This window comes from Gossypium raimondii, chromosome 2 (genome assembly GCF_025698545.1).
Source record: "Gossypium raimondii isolate GPD5lz chromosome 2, ASM2569854v1, whole genome shotgun sequence".
NCBI classification, from domain to species: Eukaryota; Viridiplantae; Streptophyta; class Magnoliopsida; order Malvales; family Malvaceae; genus Gossypium; species Gossypium raimondii.
In genome coordinates, this window is record NC_068566.1 from 41,954,480 (window position 1) to 41,970,858 (window position 16,379).

The window sequence follows — 16,379 nt, forward strand, 5'->3', positions numbered from 1 at the left end:
TGAATAAACAAAACATTCCTTGAGATTCAATTTTTATTAAAATAACTGAAATTCAAGAATCATAAAAACTATATATAGATGTTAATCATGAGCAAAATAAGACTCATTGGTCAATAACTGTGCATATATGTAAATAGGAAAACCAGCACTCACCAACTTCATAGTCTGAAGGTTGGGGCAAGCTTCCAAAGTGAAGACCCGATACTACTATGGCAAATAAGCATCGTCCACTTTGAAGTTCCTAACCTTGAATCAGGGGAAGTAGTGACAAAAGCCGTTTGCTCCAAGCATTACCATAGCAGCTCACAGAATGACAAAAAACTTAAGCAATTTCCCGCTATTTAAATCTTAGCTTTTGTTAAAGTATATTCATGCCGTAACTATACTCTTATTCAACTTCCCCAAGCCCCAAAATGAAATGCAGGCTTATATGCGGAGGCAGAGGGGGTTCATTCACTTTATATGGAAACTGAAAGAGCAAACTTCAGAATCTTATTGTACTTCAACAGATTTCTATAATCATTTGAACTCCAGAACAAGCTCCTATAAGCCAACTGTACTGGAGCCGTCAACAGATTTTCTCCGGCAAGAAACCAACTGGTTGAAACCAAAGCAGGGAGATTCTACAATAGTTTACTACAATAAGCCATATCAGCATAATTCATAGATAATAGGGGCAAAGATTAATCCCTTGGCAATAATACAATAGAGTGAAGGAACATACGCAACCTAAAAGCCTAAATAGGAAAACCAGTTGCATCACCAATAATACAAAGGACAAAATTCTGAAAAGCTAGAAAAGAACATAAAGAAATCTACCTCAGATTGCAGTCTCCCTAGTTCCAAAATGCAGGAGCAACCAAAAGGCAATGCAGCTTTGGGCAGCGGCAAGATTACTCCTCCCACAGCATGCAGCCAAAGTTCCCTTTGCATATAGAGAAAAAGTTTCCGCTTTGTTACTGAATGGTGGAATGAGCCCAATTTCAATGGAACTAAAAGCATAATTGCAGATTACAAAATGATAGCTTTTTTTGTTCCCCACTAATCCACATTCTTTATACCCAAGTAAAAGGTCAACAGTAAAAGCTCAAACTCCATAAAAATTTAGACACTAATAGTTCTCTCCATATGACTAGTTCCTCTAAAGAGTGAATTTGGTAGTGATACACAATATAGTTGAGCATCAAGCACATAATGTCCATAGTAGAAAAGACGACTTAAAACCCAACCAACAGAGCATGAGAAATGCTTCAATTTGTCTGCATTGCTTCAGTGTGATACTTCTCTAGATCAGCGTCAAGATCTTCTGCCGAAACCTTTTCTCCACGGCCCCTTCCCTGTCCACGGCCTCTTCCAAAGCCACGGCCTCCAGCAACACCACGTTGCCTACGGAATCCTCCACCCCTGCCACGCCCACTGTAAAATAACCACATAAAGATCATATAAGTAAATTCTGTCTATCAATAACCAAAAATTGTTTTTTAATAGTAGAAAATATATGGATAAACTGTTCACACAAATTCACTAACATAACTGTCAGTGCGGTACAAATTTTCCATACAGTAAAAGCTAATAGACGATTACAAATATGGATTGCTGTCTGCCACATGAAAAAAAAAAAAGAACATAAACTCCCTCTAGCTATCACCCTATTGTAAGCCAAAAACTAGAAAGCTCAAATAAACTGATACTTAAGATGAAATTTCAGCAAAAATTAGCACTGAGATTCATTTCAGCTTTTGAAAATTTCAGGAACAAAAGATAACTGAAAATATAGGCAAAATATTTGAGCAACAGTAACATCTCAACAGAGCCAGCTTAAGAAATGATGGAATCCGAGCTATTGAATAAAAGGGCCATGCAAATAAATAAAAAATCATACCCTCTAGGGGCTCCATTAGAACTTCCAAAAGCAACATTGGCAACTGTTGGTGCAGCAGGGGTAGCAATGTTTGTTCCCACAATCTCGATTTTCATCGGCTTTCCATCAAGTTGAACATTATTGTATCTCTTGACCGCAGCCATAGCATCTGCTTTCCGTGAAAAGACAACTTCGGCGGTTCCCTAAGAGAAAGATTTTTTTTGTTCTAAACTTCAGTGCTATACAAATAATTCAATTTGAAGGACCAATCAATACCAAACTCGATTCAATACCTTCGATCTACCAGTCCAATCATAATGAATTGCATATCGTTTCAGGTCACCAACCTCAGAAAATAACTCCTGTATATTAAAACACAAACGTTAGAAAGATACAAAAAATAAAAACCCTAACAACAACAAAATATCAACTTTGAACCAAATTTCTTTGAAAGTATTTCTAAGCATAGTAGATTTTTTCTTAACCCTAACTAATCTCAAATATATGTACATCTCAAATTAATCAATTATTTAACTATAAGAAAAAATGAAAATTGAATAGCCGAGCCTGGGAATCAGGAATATAAGTGCATAGAGAAAAAAATCAAATCAATATAGCCGGTAACATAATAACACGAATAAATTTTGAGGAAAAAAACATAATAACAAATTGAAACAGAACAGAAACACTGAATTTACTACTAACTAAAAAAATAGCAAAAGACAACTATTAAAAAAATACCTTTATGTCGTCGTTAGATACTCCATAATCTAAATTAGAGACGTAGAGCTTCGTTCCGGTTTCTATTGCAGCGGCCCGACCGGCTTGACCTTGGAACGCCGCTCCCTTATCCGAATACATATCGTGCTGCCACGTCGTCTCCGGCGCCTGAACAAAATTGAACGAACTTAGCTGATTTAAAATTTTTGGATCAACAACTTTATTTTGGCCAGAATCAAGAAGAAAATTCAAAAAAAAAAAAAAAGAACACAAAGAAAAGCGTAATCAGATCTAAAACCCTAGGATATGTACCGTAGCAGCAGTATACGGTGCCGAGCGGTTTGCTCCGCGGTTAGGAAAGCGGCGGGCGGGTCCCGGTCCGGATCCACGGCCTCGACCGCGGGGATTTCCGGATCCGGACTTACGGTTACGCTTGATCAGGTCGTCTAGCGACATCTCTAATGCACTTGACATTTTTTTGTTCGTCTTTAGTTAGAAATTCACAAAAAAAAACAAAACAAAACAAACAGAGCTAGAGAAATATAAATTGAAGTACAGAGTAGAAGTAAGAGATGTAAGGAGCTGAGATAGGGTTCCGCCAAGAGAATAACGAAGAACAGAAATCGTATTGAATTGAAAATTAATAAAGAAAAGCAGCGGAGCTTGAGTCGGTAACTCAACGTGGTAGGGTTATATTTATTCCTTTATAAAAAGCTATTTAAGGAAACTATCAATACGGTGCCGTGGTGTTGTTGGTTATCACGTCAGTTTAACACACTGAAGGTCTCCGGTTCGAGTCCGGGCGACGCCACTTTTCTTTTCTATTTTTCATTTCCCATTTGGCGTTGTATTTACTGACCCAAAAGAAAAAACATTATACATATATATATATTTTAATATTTATGATTTTAGGGTTTTTTTATCTTTAAGAGAATAGGTAGCTTTTTTAGAGAGAAAATTGAAAATGCGTACTATAAGGTGCGGTTTCACTTAAAATTGATAAATTAGTTCTTTTTGATAAATGATTAAATATTAATATTTTTGTCCTTCAGTCTCAAGTTTGATTCTTCTCTTACTCAAATTTGTATTTTTATTTCATATTATTTCAAGCGTTTTATTATTATTCTTAATTAACATTTTTAACATGTTAGCTCTTTTGGTTAGATGATTAGATAATTGTGATTTCATCTTTTTAAGTTCCAAGTTTGATTTCTCTTATAAGCAATTTTTATTTCATGTAGTTTAAAGCTTTTTTATTTTTAAATTAATATTTATAATTAATAATATATTTTTAAGTTCTTTATTTTTAATTAATAATTTTTTATTTATAAAATAAAATAATAATGATGTAATTATTTCTTAAAAATATCAACAAATTCTTTTGATATATTTTTCTTTATATATAATATTTATATGTCAAATACTTATTTTGTCCACTTATATTGTGGGTATGATTATTTCTAATATAATAAAATCAAATAATTATTTGAAATATCATTATTATTTCAAATATGTAAAATAGTTTTAATAAAAATAAGTAAAATATTTCAAATATCATTGTCTTTTAATCTACATTGTGGGTATAATATTCAATTATTTTTATATGTGAAATATTTCAATTAATTATTTCAAATATCATTATATTTATATGTGAAATATTTCAAATAATTATTTAAAATACACGTATAAAAATATATAATACTAAAATTTACTACACTCATGATATGGATTGAAAAATAAATATTATACATATAAAAATTATAATTACTAAAAATAATTATATTTGAAATGATTATTAGATTTCATAAATAAAAGAGTTATTCATTAAAAAAGTTTTAAACAACATGAAATAAAATATATATTAAACATGTAACAACACGTTTTTTAGTGGTATCGGAAACGATGGTTTCGGGATCACAAATCCGACGAATGAGTTCGTAAATACTATTATTTAATATTTATGAGTTAAATCTAGAATTACGTTTAATTTTGATTTAATGATTTTTGTTAATTGAACGAATAATTAGGTTCAAGTGGTATGCCCTTAAAGTCAAGTGATTTTACAAAATGAGATATAGGAACCTTGTTTCTATAAACCGAACTCATTGATATTTTTATTAAATAATTACAGAGTTATTATTTTTGTACGTGAATGTTCAGTTTAGAAATTTTAATGGTTGGATAGTTAATTAATTGAAAAAGATTAAATCGTAAAAGTTATAAAAATTAATCGCTATTAGATTATTTAGGCTTAATAGCCATAAAATCATTAGTGGAGGTTTTATGTTGCAAGAAATCCATGATTCATTTTAGTGGACGATTTTTGTTTTGTTAATTATTAAATAAAATAAAGTAACTAAAGTGCAAGGAAAGAGAATGAGAATTCATTCTCAGCTTCCTCCACCATACGAACGCCATTGGAGGAGAAAAATGGAAGAGTAAAGTTCTTCAATAATCGGCCCCTTTGCATGTAAGTGTAATTGTTACCCGCTTTTTGTAAATTTTATGTTTTTGAGATCATTGCAATTAGGTTTAACTGACTCGTATCTTCGTTTTCAAAACTGTTAAAGATTTTAAAACTTGTCATTGATGAATCTTATATGTTTTGATAGAAATTGTTAGATTTGGAAACTATGATCTGTTTAAAGATTATTTGATTAAGTAAATTTTGTATTTAGGGATTAAGTTGTTAAAATAGTAAAATTATATGAAATTCCTGTGAAAATATATTAAATATGGGCTGTATAGGGACTATGGAAAATTTGGTCAGCATGATTTGAGTTTAATTAGATTAAATTTAAAGTTTCGAGTTTAGGGACTGAATTGAATAAAATTTAAAAGTTTACGGTAAAAGTGTAAAATATGGATAAATTGTTATATGTATGAAATTAAGTGTTTTAGAAGTAAATGAATTGAATAATTGAATTAAATTATTACATATACATTAAGAAACAGATCAATCGATAGACAAAAGCGGAAAAGGAAAATTTGCTGATGAGTCCTTGGAGTCATGTTTGCTGCAAAATCAGTTTAGATAAGTTCATATTGATATCCTTAATTATAATTCAATATTAATTGTGGTTATTGACACATATATATTTTTTGTTGAAATCAAATTAATCTATGTGTAATAAAATAAATCTCTCGAACGATTTCGATGGATCGAGTAAAAGTTTCATACATGAGATTTTTGTTTGAATTTCTGATCTGGACCGAGTAACTGCACGTGTTGCAGACTCGGATTTAGCTTGGACTGGTAATCCGTTGTCATTTTACAGGTCTACCTAGCTTTGGCCAAGCTAGTTTATCTATGTTGTCATTGGTTTAGCCCGGACAGGTAACATGATACATTTATTTTGTATCTAATTAGCTCTTATGAGCATTAACTATTTCTGGACTTATGTATTGAATACTTTTACAAAGATCCATCAGAAAAATAAGGGTTATTTGATACGAAACTATTTTATTGGAATAAGCATATTACGAATTCTGAATATCTGTATGTTTAATTGTTTAATGACTTGGAAATTGTTGAATCATGTTGGCATAAGGCGGTAATTGAAATAGCTATATGTGTAAATTGACTTATGTAAGGAATAATTATGAAATAGTTATATGGTATCAAGCTTTGAATGGAATGTGTCACATATTAAAGATTGAGAAGGATAATTGAATTGCACTTGTTATTTATGAACATTATATGATATGATATGTTTTAAGTTCTTATTTGTGAAAATGAAAAGAATATATGCATTAGCTAGATGGAATCAATCACTGAAAAGAGAAATTGAACATGGTATAATAAAATGGAATGTGATTTACCACTTGAATACTGAGTTTAATGAATTGATTGGATAATATGTTATCTAGATGTTTTTGCTATAGCATGCTCAAGTTTCATGTATATATGTGAACTCATTAATTTGTGAGATTTGTTGTGTGTATAGGAAATAAATGAATTCATAAGCTTGTTAATGAGGTTATGCATGAAATGTACAAAATTATTCAAATTCGGTAAGTTTAGTTTCAGTTACATACAAGCTTACTAAGCATTGATTTGCTTACATTCGTTGTTTTCTTTCTTTGTAGATCATCGGAAAGCTCGATCAGTTAGAATTTTGTCAGAGCACAATCACACTATCCAATCATCACTTTTGTAGTTTTTGATTACTTTGGTATAAGGTTATAAATGGTATGTAATAGGTGATTGTAATTATGTTGGCTACTTGTTAGTTGTGAAGTTTGTTAAACTTGAATGATGTTTGTCTTTGGATGGATTTTAGAACATGTGAATATGTTTTTGGTTTGGTATATTTATGTTTTGAGGAATGTTTGGTATATTTGGTATAAGTCTTATGAAAATGTTTGAATGTGGCAATTTGCATTATGGATTGAAAGTAATGGTGGTTTTGGTAAGAGTTATTAAAGGCGTTTGAGTATTTTGAATGCAATCACTTTGACTTGAAATGTGACTTTGGGTTGGTTATTGAATTGTGGTGTAAATGAGGGCACATTGGTTAGGCACTTAAGATCGATGTTTTGACATGTTTTGAGCTTTTTTTTAATTGTGTCTTGAGTAGGTTTAATTTATGGAAATTGGGTTGCTTGATGTCCAAGTAAGCATGCTTTGGTAAACTTGAATTTGAAGGTACAAATAGGAGTACACGGCCTACGACACAATCGTGTGACCCAATATCGAATACACACACAGTCTGGGCATTGTCACATGGTCGTGTGACCCTTATTTTCAAAATTTTCATATTTTACCAAAATTTTCTGTTTTATTTCAAATTGATCTCGAATTGCTTCCAAACTTTTTTTAAGGTCTCGTAAGCTCAATTTAAGGCCTGTAGGTATATTTGTGCTGTAAATGTTATGTGTGTTTGAATGTTAGTAATTAATCTAAATAATAGTTTCTATTTAAAGTTAAATGTTCTGAATTGTACGGTAATGCTCTATAACCCTAATCCGACAATGGAGACGGGTTAGGGGTGTTACAAAACGTTTATAAGAAGAATTAAACCTAAGACTGAAAGATGAAATCACAATTATCTAACTATCTAACCAGAAGAGCTAATGAGTTAAAAATATTAATTAAAAATTAAAAACTTAAAACAACATGAGATAAAAAATACAAATATAAGTAGGAGAGGAATCAAACTCGGGACTTAAGTACAAAAGCACTAATATTTAACCATATGACCAAATGAGCTAGATTATCAAATTTTAATAAAAATGCGTTCTACAAGATATATTTTCTTGACATAACATATTGGATATGTGCTCAATTAATAAAAATTAATTATTGATATTATGTTAGGAAGAGATAGCTAGAACCTTTGTGTTGATTCTTAAATATCTTGGTTTGATCTCCGTCATTGATGATTGGTGATGATGTTTAATGTATGCCTTATTAACATATTCACTTTATGAATATCATTTAAATTTTAAAAAAATATTTTAACCATTCTTTCAAATATTTCAATTAAATATATTTATTTTTTATAAGTTTTTCTTTTGTAATATGTATTTTATTTAATTTTTTAAAATTATGCAATATCACAGGACGAGTCAAGTTGGAGTGTAAAAAACTTTTTTGAATTAAAATTGAAGTACAGAGTGGGAAAGAGAGACGGAAAATTTATTAATCAAAAGAGACCCAGTGAAAATTAACAAAGAAATGCAGTGGAGTTTAACTTTTTAATCAATTGATAAATCAATTTAAGAAAAGTGTCAGTACGGTGTCGTGGTGTAGTTGGTTATCACGTCAGTCTAACACACTGAAGGTCTCCGGTTCAAGTCCGGGCGACGCCAGTCTAGTTTTTTTTCTTTTTAATTTCCTTTTTCGCTTTGTATTTCTTACACCGACGCATCCAAATTTCCAAAGTAAAGCATTACATAAGCGTTTAATTATGGTTTAATTCCATAATATTATGGTAGGTTAAATTTGATAAATTCATTATTTGTTTCTAAAATGATGATATGGAATTTAATTTATTTTAAAATGGTATTAAATATTCGATTGTGATGTAAATTTATCAGTAATTAAATATATTTGACTAAGAGTTTTAATATTTTGAAATCGGATTAGTAGTAAAACAAATCAAGCAATCAGTTTTTATTCAATCGTCTCATAAGTTCAAATTAAATAAATTATTAAAATACATAAAAATAAAAGTCATAAAATTTATTAAAATTTATAAAATCTGATTTAATTGGTTGGTAAATCAATTAAGTTTTTACTTTGCTCTCGACTAATGTACCAATAGGTTCTTAGTCAAACTCATCAATCAGTCCATTCCAGTTTCAACAATCTTGGAATTTTCACTTGCTCTTATTGTAAAAAGACAATATCACTAAATTCATGGTAAATGATTGTATGGAACAATTATGCTAGATTAAAATATAAAATTTTCATTTAAATCTTATCACATCATCACATTTATATAAAAAAATCAATTATCCATTAATTTATTTATCAATGAATTGCTAAATTAATTTTTATCATTTAATTATCGAATGAATAGTTGACTTATTTTATGATTTTAATTCAAATGGAAATGAAATATATTGATATAGTGTAATTGTTCCATACAATCATTTTCAATTTTTCTTAATTGATGTCGGCTATCAATGAGGGTTTAGAAAAATAACTTGGTTTCAAATTTGGAGATATGATTGTTAGGAGTAGTAGTTAAAATTTTAAAGAATGAATTTCCATTGATGGTAAAACCAACAATTTAGATTTACTAATAATATTATAAAATAGAAGATTGAATTATGTCAAATTAAGGATTAGATCACAATTTTCAATAACATACAAGGACTGAAATGAAATTAAACCATTTCAGAAATTCATTGCAAAAATTAATTAAAATTGAAGCAAATGAAAAAAAAGAAAAAGAAAAAACGTGATCCTCAACCCTCGTAGACATAACAAGTCCTTGATAAAGTATTTATATTTTCACAGTTTTTGTTGGGGATGCAATGAAACCCCTGTAGATATAATCAGAAAAAAAGTTACTAGTCTGCTAATGATTAACCAATCTCAATCACTGTCCCACAGTCCCAGAGATCGAACCACACAAGCGGAACCAGCAACGACGAGGCCAGCGAAGACGGTGGGCACGAAAAAGTCCACCTTGGATCGCTTCACCAAATGAGCAGGCAAGCAAATTTTATCTCTTTGGAAGTCTAAAGGAATCCTGACGAGCCCTTCAACGTTGCAGGATTTAGAGAAGGGGGATGTCGGAGATATTGCTGAAACAAAGGCCATCTCCGAAGCAAACGATGCGATGCTTACCACTGACGCCAACAGTGCTGTCCATGTTAGAGCGTGGAGTATTTGAGGCCATCGGGCCGTGATTTGCCGGCGTATTGAGTTTAGAGAAGGGAACATGTTTGCTTGGTTTCTTGTTTTTTAGTTCGGAAGAGAACGTGATGAGATGATGACTTGGGCTTCTTTTGCTGTTACAGATTTTGAGAGGGGAATGAGACTTGAGAGCACGTTTAATTAACTTCTTATCATGTGAGGTAGTGACACACCACATCAAAATACACCCAGCCATTGGTGAGAGATCCCTCTATTATAAAATTTTGATCAAATTAGTCTATCTATTATTAAATTGATTGATTTAGTCCTTATATTATTAAAAAGAATAAACTAAAACCAAATTGGAATAAAGCTATTTATTGTTTAGAATTGAATTGCGAATGAAATAAATAAATTTCAAAATATTTTTATACAGTAAATGTTAATTGTGTTACAATATGGCCTTAATTAGTTGATTCTTTTAATAAGATAAGGACTAAATTGATCCATTTAATAACAGAGGACTAATTTGATTCAATCTCTAGAATAAAGGGACTTACTAAATACTTTTACCATTTTTTCTTGAAAAGAAGAATTAGCCTGAGTTGATAATCAATTAAATTAAGGTAAGATGTTGTTTGATAAATTGAAAAATTAAGTGTTCAATTTAAGTTACAAAATCTGTTTGATAAATTACTTAAAATTAATTAAAAATATAATTAATTTTTTAATAAATATAGGTTTTAAATTATAAAAATTATCTTGTATTTTATCCTAAATTTTAAACATTTCATCTTATTTTAAACAAAAGTTAAATTTTAAACGTAAAATTTTTATTAGATAATATAATATTAAAATAAATAAAATAAAATAAATTAATTGAAAATATTATTCATTAAGTGCTAAATAGCTCTTATTTACTTATAATGGTTCACATTTTATAGAAAAATTCTATGAGATTGTTTTTATTCTGAATTATCAAACATGTGTAAAAATTAATTTTCAATGGATTTAAATTTTAATAGTTTATCAAACAAGGTCTAAGTATATATATATTAGACAAACTTTTAGTTAAAATGGCAAAATTAAATCTTAAGTTCAAAACCCATCATTTCTCATTTGTAATTTTACTTGGATTTTAAATTGTCTTTTATTTTTTTAACAAAGATCATATATGCTCTTTTTGACACATTTCTTAAAACCACCTATAGCCTTACCCCAATCCATAAATAGGAGAATAATGCGCTTCTACGGACTTGAACCCACGTTCTTCTGCATTGGCAACAATATGTATATTATGGGATTTGAACCCACACAAATTGTATTAGTAATATCTTAAATTTACCACTCAATTAAAGATTTATTTTAACTTTATTATGTACAATTTATTACCTCAGTTGGTGTTACAAATTAACTCGAAAGCAACTTAGGACTAATATATTCATTTAGTATTATTAATTTAACATATTTATATATTTAACTTACAATTTAGTCTATTTTTTATTTTAATACCGTATATATATCATGAGTTTTATTAATTAGTTTCAAATCACATATTTCATTGGTTATTGTATGCTATTTTTAAATACATATCTATGTTCTAAATACATTATTTTCACAGCATACACGTGTGATAGAATTTTTAATTTTTTATAAAATTTTATAATATATATTTCTTTTAGTCCTTTAATTTTGGTATGACATAAAATTATGTAATATTTAACGATATGTCGAATTTTTTTAAAATAAATTGGGATCCAAGCCAAAAAGAAAAAATGGTTCTAGAGTTGATCCTAAATCGGCTTTGATAGTTCATTAATGATTTTTTTATTTGTGAATTGTAATGATTGATTTTGATGAATAATTTAGAATCAATATTTAAAAAATTAAAGCAAAATTAATTAATATTTTAATTCAACTAATATTCGATTAATCAAATGAATTTATGATTACATCAACCATTCAAATTAGACTTAAATTAATTAATTAAAATAAATATATAGAATATCTCAAAATATATATATAGAAAAATCTAGACATGAAATACAAATTATGTAATTGAAACTTAAGCGATGGATGTCCAAAACTTGAACTTTTCATTACAATCAAGACCCCATTAGCTAATTCAAAATTAGACATTATATATATTATCTAGATATAAACATTTTATACCAGCATAAAATTTTATTAAATTCTAAAAATAAAAAAAGTATAATATATAAGTTATGTAAAATAAAAACATTTCAAAAAAGAAAAAAAGAACCTTATGTTCTAAAACTGTTAAATATGCATTAAAACCTTCAAGGATGAATAGTCAACAGTGAACGATCACATTATCAATGTCATAAGAAAAAAAGCAGACACATGAAGCATTTTCATTGATTAGGTATCACCTATTTTGGGCAAACAAGTTTATGTACTAAAACAGAAAAAAGGACATAATTTGAGAACCAGATTAAAACTTTGGGAGGAGTATCGGATAATAATAAAAAATCCTCTTACCCTCTATAATTTGTCTCCAAAGGTTTGATGAAAAATATGCATATTCACTAAATGAGAGGAAAAATCACTAAATGTTTTTAAATTTTTGTCCTCCGCTAACTTAGTTAATCTTCAATTAGTAAACTTGTTAATTAAATTAATTTTGAGTAAATTGCATAAATGGTCATTTTAAATTAGGATTTATCCTATTTTAGTCACTCTAATTTTTTTCTATTTAATCACTCTAAATAAAATAATTGTTATATACTAATTATTTTAGATCGAGTGAAATTCTTAGTTGTATTTTGGATACGGACAAATCAAAAATTAATTGTCTAATTAGTTTAACTATCAATCTAATTTACATAGAACAAGATTCAAACTTGACATTAATGTTCCAACCTTAAAACTAATATCATTAATAACCATATTTTGTTTTCTTTTACTTTTTGCTTTTTAAATAACTTTTATGTAAATAAATGTTATCTATTAACTTTACTATGAATTATTACTAAAAATATGTTTTATGTACAAAATAAATTATATTATTATAAAATATTTTTAGATTTATACTTTCCATATAAAATCTATAGATATTCAATCATATTCTCAAAAATATAAAAATTTAAATGTAATAAAATATTTGAACCAATGACAATGAAATTTAGATATCTATCTTACCATTTTAATAAAAAAAATTATTTTTATTTAAACTTTCAATAATTATATTTATTAAATATTTTTTCACATAATTTAGATAATGATATTTTATGTAAATAAAGGCTATTAATTTGAAATGGAATACCTGATTAGAGCATGTAGGTCTTCAGATTTCTCCTTGATTTCAACGATCAGAAAAAGGAATGAAGAACGGAAGAAGGAGAAGGAGTCTTACCTGGATGAAGGAGGAACCGGAAGAGGTCCTTGACCAAACTGATTTGCAACCCAAGAGGAAGGGGAAGGAGAAAGGAAAGAAGAAGGGTAACCAAACATCAGAAAAGCCTGAAGAATGCAACTGAAGAATATATGGGTAAAAGAGAAAAAAAATCAACTGAAGTTGCTAAATTTTTCCTAGAGCAAAAGGCTCCAGTCTGGAATTAAACCTCCAGTGAGGTGAAATGCATTTTCAACGTCCTGAAGAATGCTTTCCAAACAGCCTTTCGTTTACTGACATTTCAATTGCAATTTTTTTTAACCTAAAAAAATCAACACACTGAGAACCAGTTGCATCCAAAGGAAGCCTTACACTTTGACTGTATAATAAACTTTATTAAATAAAATTGACTTAATCGTAATTAAGCAGACATTGACTGATAAAAAGGTACAAATATAATTAATTAAAATTATTATTTAATATGAAATACAATTGTTTATTATATATATTTAATTTAATATTTTCATTTATAATTTTTTATTCTCCTCTCATCATTATAAGTTTGAATCTAAATACATTTTAATCTCAATCATAGTCCTTCTCACTGTCATTGTTGTTTTTAATCCCATGAAAAAATCATCATCCATCCAAATAAAACTTAAATTATTATCTAATTAAATAGTATCACTAACTCAAATCAAAATAACAAATCTAAAAGATAAGACAGTGCCGCATTACATAGCCCACTTCACAATCATTATCAAAGCATTGATTCGCTTGTGGATCTGTAAAAATGGCAGATACAATGCACCCCACTTTATGCAACTGTGATCTATGAACAATCGTTTACTTATTCCAACTGGTGTAGTCATTTATCACCATCTTCGAAAGGGACAGACACGCGAATTATTATAACATTTAAGCGAAGAAATTTACTCCAAATTCCATTAGCAACTTGTAATTACAACAAAACCACATTAACCAACACAAGGGTAACAACAACAATTTAAGATTCCATAAAACCCTAATCCTAAATTTATCGAATTCCGCCAAATTACAGAGAGAAAAAAACCCTAAGGTCAAATTTCAAGAGCTAGTAAACTTGGTAACCGCCTTAGTACCTTCAGAGACGGCGTGTTTGGCGAGCTCTCCGGGAAGTACAAGCCTAACTGCGGTCTGGATTTCCCTGGAAGTAATCGTTGGCTTCTTGTTGTACCTCGCGAGTCTAGAAGCCTCCTGAGCAAGCTTCTCGAAGATATCGTTGATGAAACTGTTCATGATCCCCATAGCCTTGCTTGAGATCCCGATATCAGGATGGACTTGCTTAAGGACCTTGAAGATGTAGATCTTGTAGGTCTCCACGCTCTTCTTGGCCTTCTTCTTCTTCTTGTCTCCGGCCGCGCCGCCTTCTTTGGGAAGCTTCTTACCGGCCTTCGGCTTCTTCTCGGCAGGGGATTTCTCAGCGACGGTAGTCTTTTTCTCCTCGGCCGGCTTCTTCTCAGCAGGCTTCTTCTCGGCTTTGGGCGCCATGGTAGATTCTCTTCTGGTTTGTTTTGAGTGGAAGACGATAAATTTTGCACGATTTTCTGGTGGTTGACTGCTGTGGTTTTGACAAGGAAGCGGAAATGTATATATAGGAGAAAATGGTAGAGTTTGATTGGAAGATTTAGAGAGACGGGGATTGATGGTGTGGCGTTCTTGTGGCTGTTGGATTAATTATTTGGATCGACGGCCTGGAAATGTGCCTTAAGACGGTTTAGCGTGGGAAACAAAGATGGAAACGTGGCGGAATGTTATTGGAGATATCATGGCGCACAGATTAATGAGCCCGGATCTAATGTATGATTGTGTATATATCAATTAAAATTTATTCAAAGGTATATAAATTATAGTTTTTAAAAATTTTAAAGTAAAATTTATAATAATTTTGTAACAATTTTATTATAAGTTTCTTACTCTTTTTATAAATTTATAATATTTTTAAATAAAAAATAAAATGATTATATTTAATACACAATATAATTATTTTTATTATGTTTTAAATATTTTTATATAGGTTTTAAATTTAAACCAGTTTTGGATAAAAATATTTTTATTAAAACTAGATTTATCAATATAAATAGTTTTTAAAATTTTGAAAATGTAATATTATAATTATAATTGGTAATATTTTTAAATTTCTATAAATTTTGTAATTAACAAATTGTAATATGTTTTAACATATCTTACACCGTTTTTAATATATATATATATATATATATATATGTAAAAAAATTTAAAATAAAAAGTTGAAGTTGTTTTAACAAATTTTTTTAAAATATGTTTGTTAAAATTTTTAAATTCTTATTTTTTTTTGTGAATAATTTTAAAATTTTCAATTTTTAAACACATACTTTTAATGTAGATATGTTTTGAAATTAATTTAATTTAATATTTTAAATATATTTAACTGAAAAATATTTTAAAGTATTGATAAAGATTAAATAAGGTGTTCTTTGATAAACCAAAAATTAAGTACTGAAAAAATAAGCGTTGAAAAATTAACTATTAAATTTATATTATAAAATTGTTTGATGTATTACTTAAAATTAATCATGGAATATAATTAGATTGTTTGATAAATATAGATTTTAAATTATAAATAAAAATTCTACATTTTATCCTTAATTTTAAACATTTCACCTTATTCTAAACAAAATCAAACTTTAAATGTAAAGTCTTTATAGGATAATATAATATTAAAAAGAAAAAATAAAATAGACTTAATTGAAAATATTCTCCATTAAATGATAAACAGTTTTATTATTTTCCACACTTTTTTAATAGAAAAGTTCTATCAAATTGTTTTTATTTTAGATTACCAAACAAACATAAAAAAATTAAATCATTGAAAATATTAATTTTAATTGATTTAAATTTGTAATGGTCTATTAAATAAGGTCTAACTTTTAAGTAATTTTAATATTTTATAATAGAAATAAATAAAATATTATGTGATTTTATGCACAATATTTTAATTAGCTTTATTTTATACCACCAAGGAATAATAACCTTTGGAAGAAGGATAATTATTTGCTAGTGCAGATACGACTAAAGTAAACAATTTGTTTAAGAAGCAAAAATAACTATTT

The 16,379-nt window shown here is 28.6% G+C and overlaps 2 protein-coding genes, 1 long non-coding RNA gene and 1 other non-coding gene across 6 annotated transcripts; 1 reads left to right on the top strand and 3 right to left on the bottom strand.

Moving 5' to 3' along the window:
- On the bottom strand, positions 1 to 3,208 carry LOC105788868 (THO complex subunit 4A). Of its 3 annotated transcripts, none has more exons than XR_001132184.2 (6): positions 2,894 to 3,208; positions 2,603 to 2,749; positions 2,155 to 2,223; positions 1,883 to 2,064; positions 820 to 1,416; positions 1 to 623 (listed from the first exon to the last, which is right to left on the bottom strand). XR_001132184.2 is itself a non-coding variant. In XM_012615933.2 (5 exons), the coding sequence occupies exons 1-5, from the start codon at positions 3,053 to 3,055 to the stop codon at positions 1,251 to 1,253; spliced, it is 726 nt and encodes a 241-aa protein (XP_012471387.1). In that variant the 5' UTR covers positions 3,056 to 3,208; the 3' UTR covers positions 633 to 1,250. The 3 variants fall into 3 exon arrangements, 1 of the variants encoding a protein (XP_012471387.1); XR_001132183.2 differs by having other exon boundaries at positions 1 to 636; XM_012615933.2 differs by lacking the exon at positions 1 to 623 and having other exon boundaries at positions 633 to 1,416.
- A 5,113-nt stretch (positions 3,209 to 8,321) lies between these two features.
- On the top strand, positions 8,322 to 8,395 carry TRNAV-AAC (transfer RNA valine (anticodon AAC)). Its single transcript has one exon. It is a non-coding gene; the product is annotated as a tRNA-Val (tRNA).
- A 1,020-nt stretch (positions 8,396 to 9,415) lies between these two features.
- LOC105788869 (uncharacterized) lies at positions 9,416 to 13,673 on the bottom strand. Its single transcript, XR_008193743.1, has 3 exons — positions 13,180 to 13,673; positions 11,111 to 11,165; positions 9,416 to 10,048 (listed from the first exon to the last, which is right to left on the bottom strand). It is a non-coding gene; the product is annotated as an uncharacterized LOC105788869 (long non-coding RNA).
- Positions 13,674 to 14,165: 492 nt separating this feature from the next.
- LOC105788870 (probable histone H2B.1) lies at positions 14,166 to 14,868 on the bottom strand. Its single transcript, XM_012615935.2, has one exon. It carries the CDS (start codon positions 14,776 to 14,778, stop codon positions 14,335 to 14,337), a length of 444 nt encoding a protein of 147 aa, XP_012471389.1. The 5' UTR covers positions 14,779 to 14,868; the 3' UTR covers positions 14,166 to 14,334.
- Positions 14,869 to 16,379: the final 1,511 nt, after the last annotated feature.

Excerpts from the sequence above, each read along its gene's own strand:
- LOC105788868 (XM_012615933.2), bottom strand. The coding sequence starts at position 3,055 with ATGTCAAGTGCATTAGAGATGTCGCTAGACGACCTGATCAAGCGTAAC. Across the intron at positions 2,750-2,893 it reads CACCGTATACTGCTGCTACG|GCGCCGGAGACGACGTGGCA; the intron begins GTACATATCCTA and ends AATTTTGTTCAG. Across the intron at positions 2,065-2,154 it reads ATTGGACTGGTAGATCGAAG|GGAACCGCCGAAGTTGTCTT; the intron begins GTATTGAATCGA and ends TCTTTCTCTTAG.
- LOC105788870 (XM_012615935.2), bottom strand. The coding sequence starts at position 14,778 with ATGGCGCCCAAAGCCGAGAAGAAGCCTGCTGAGAAGAAGCCGGCCGAG.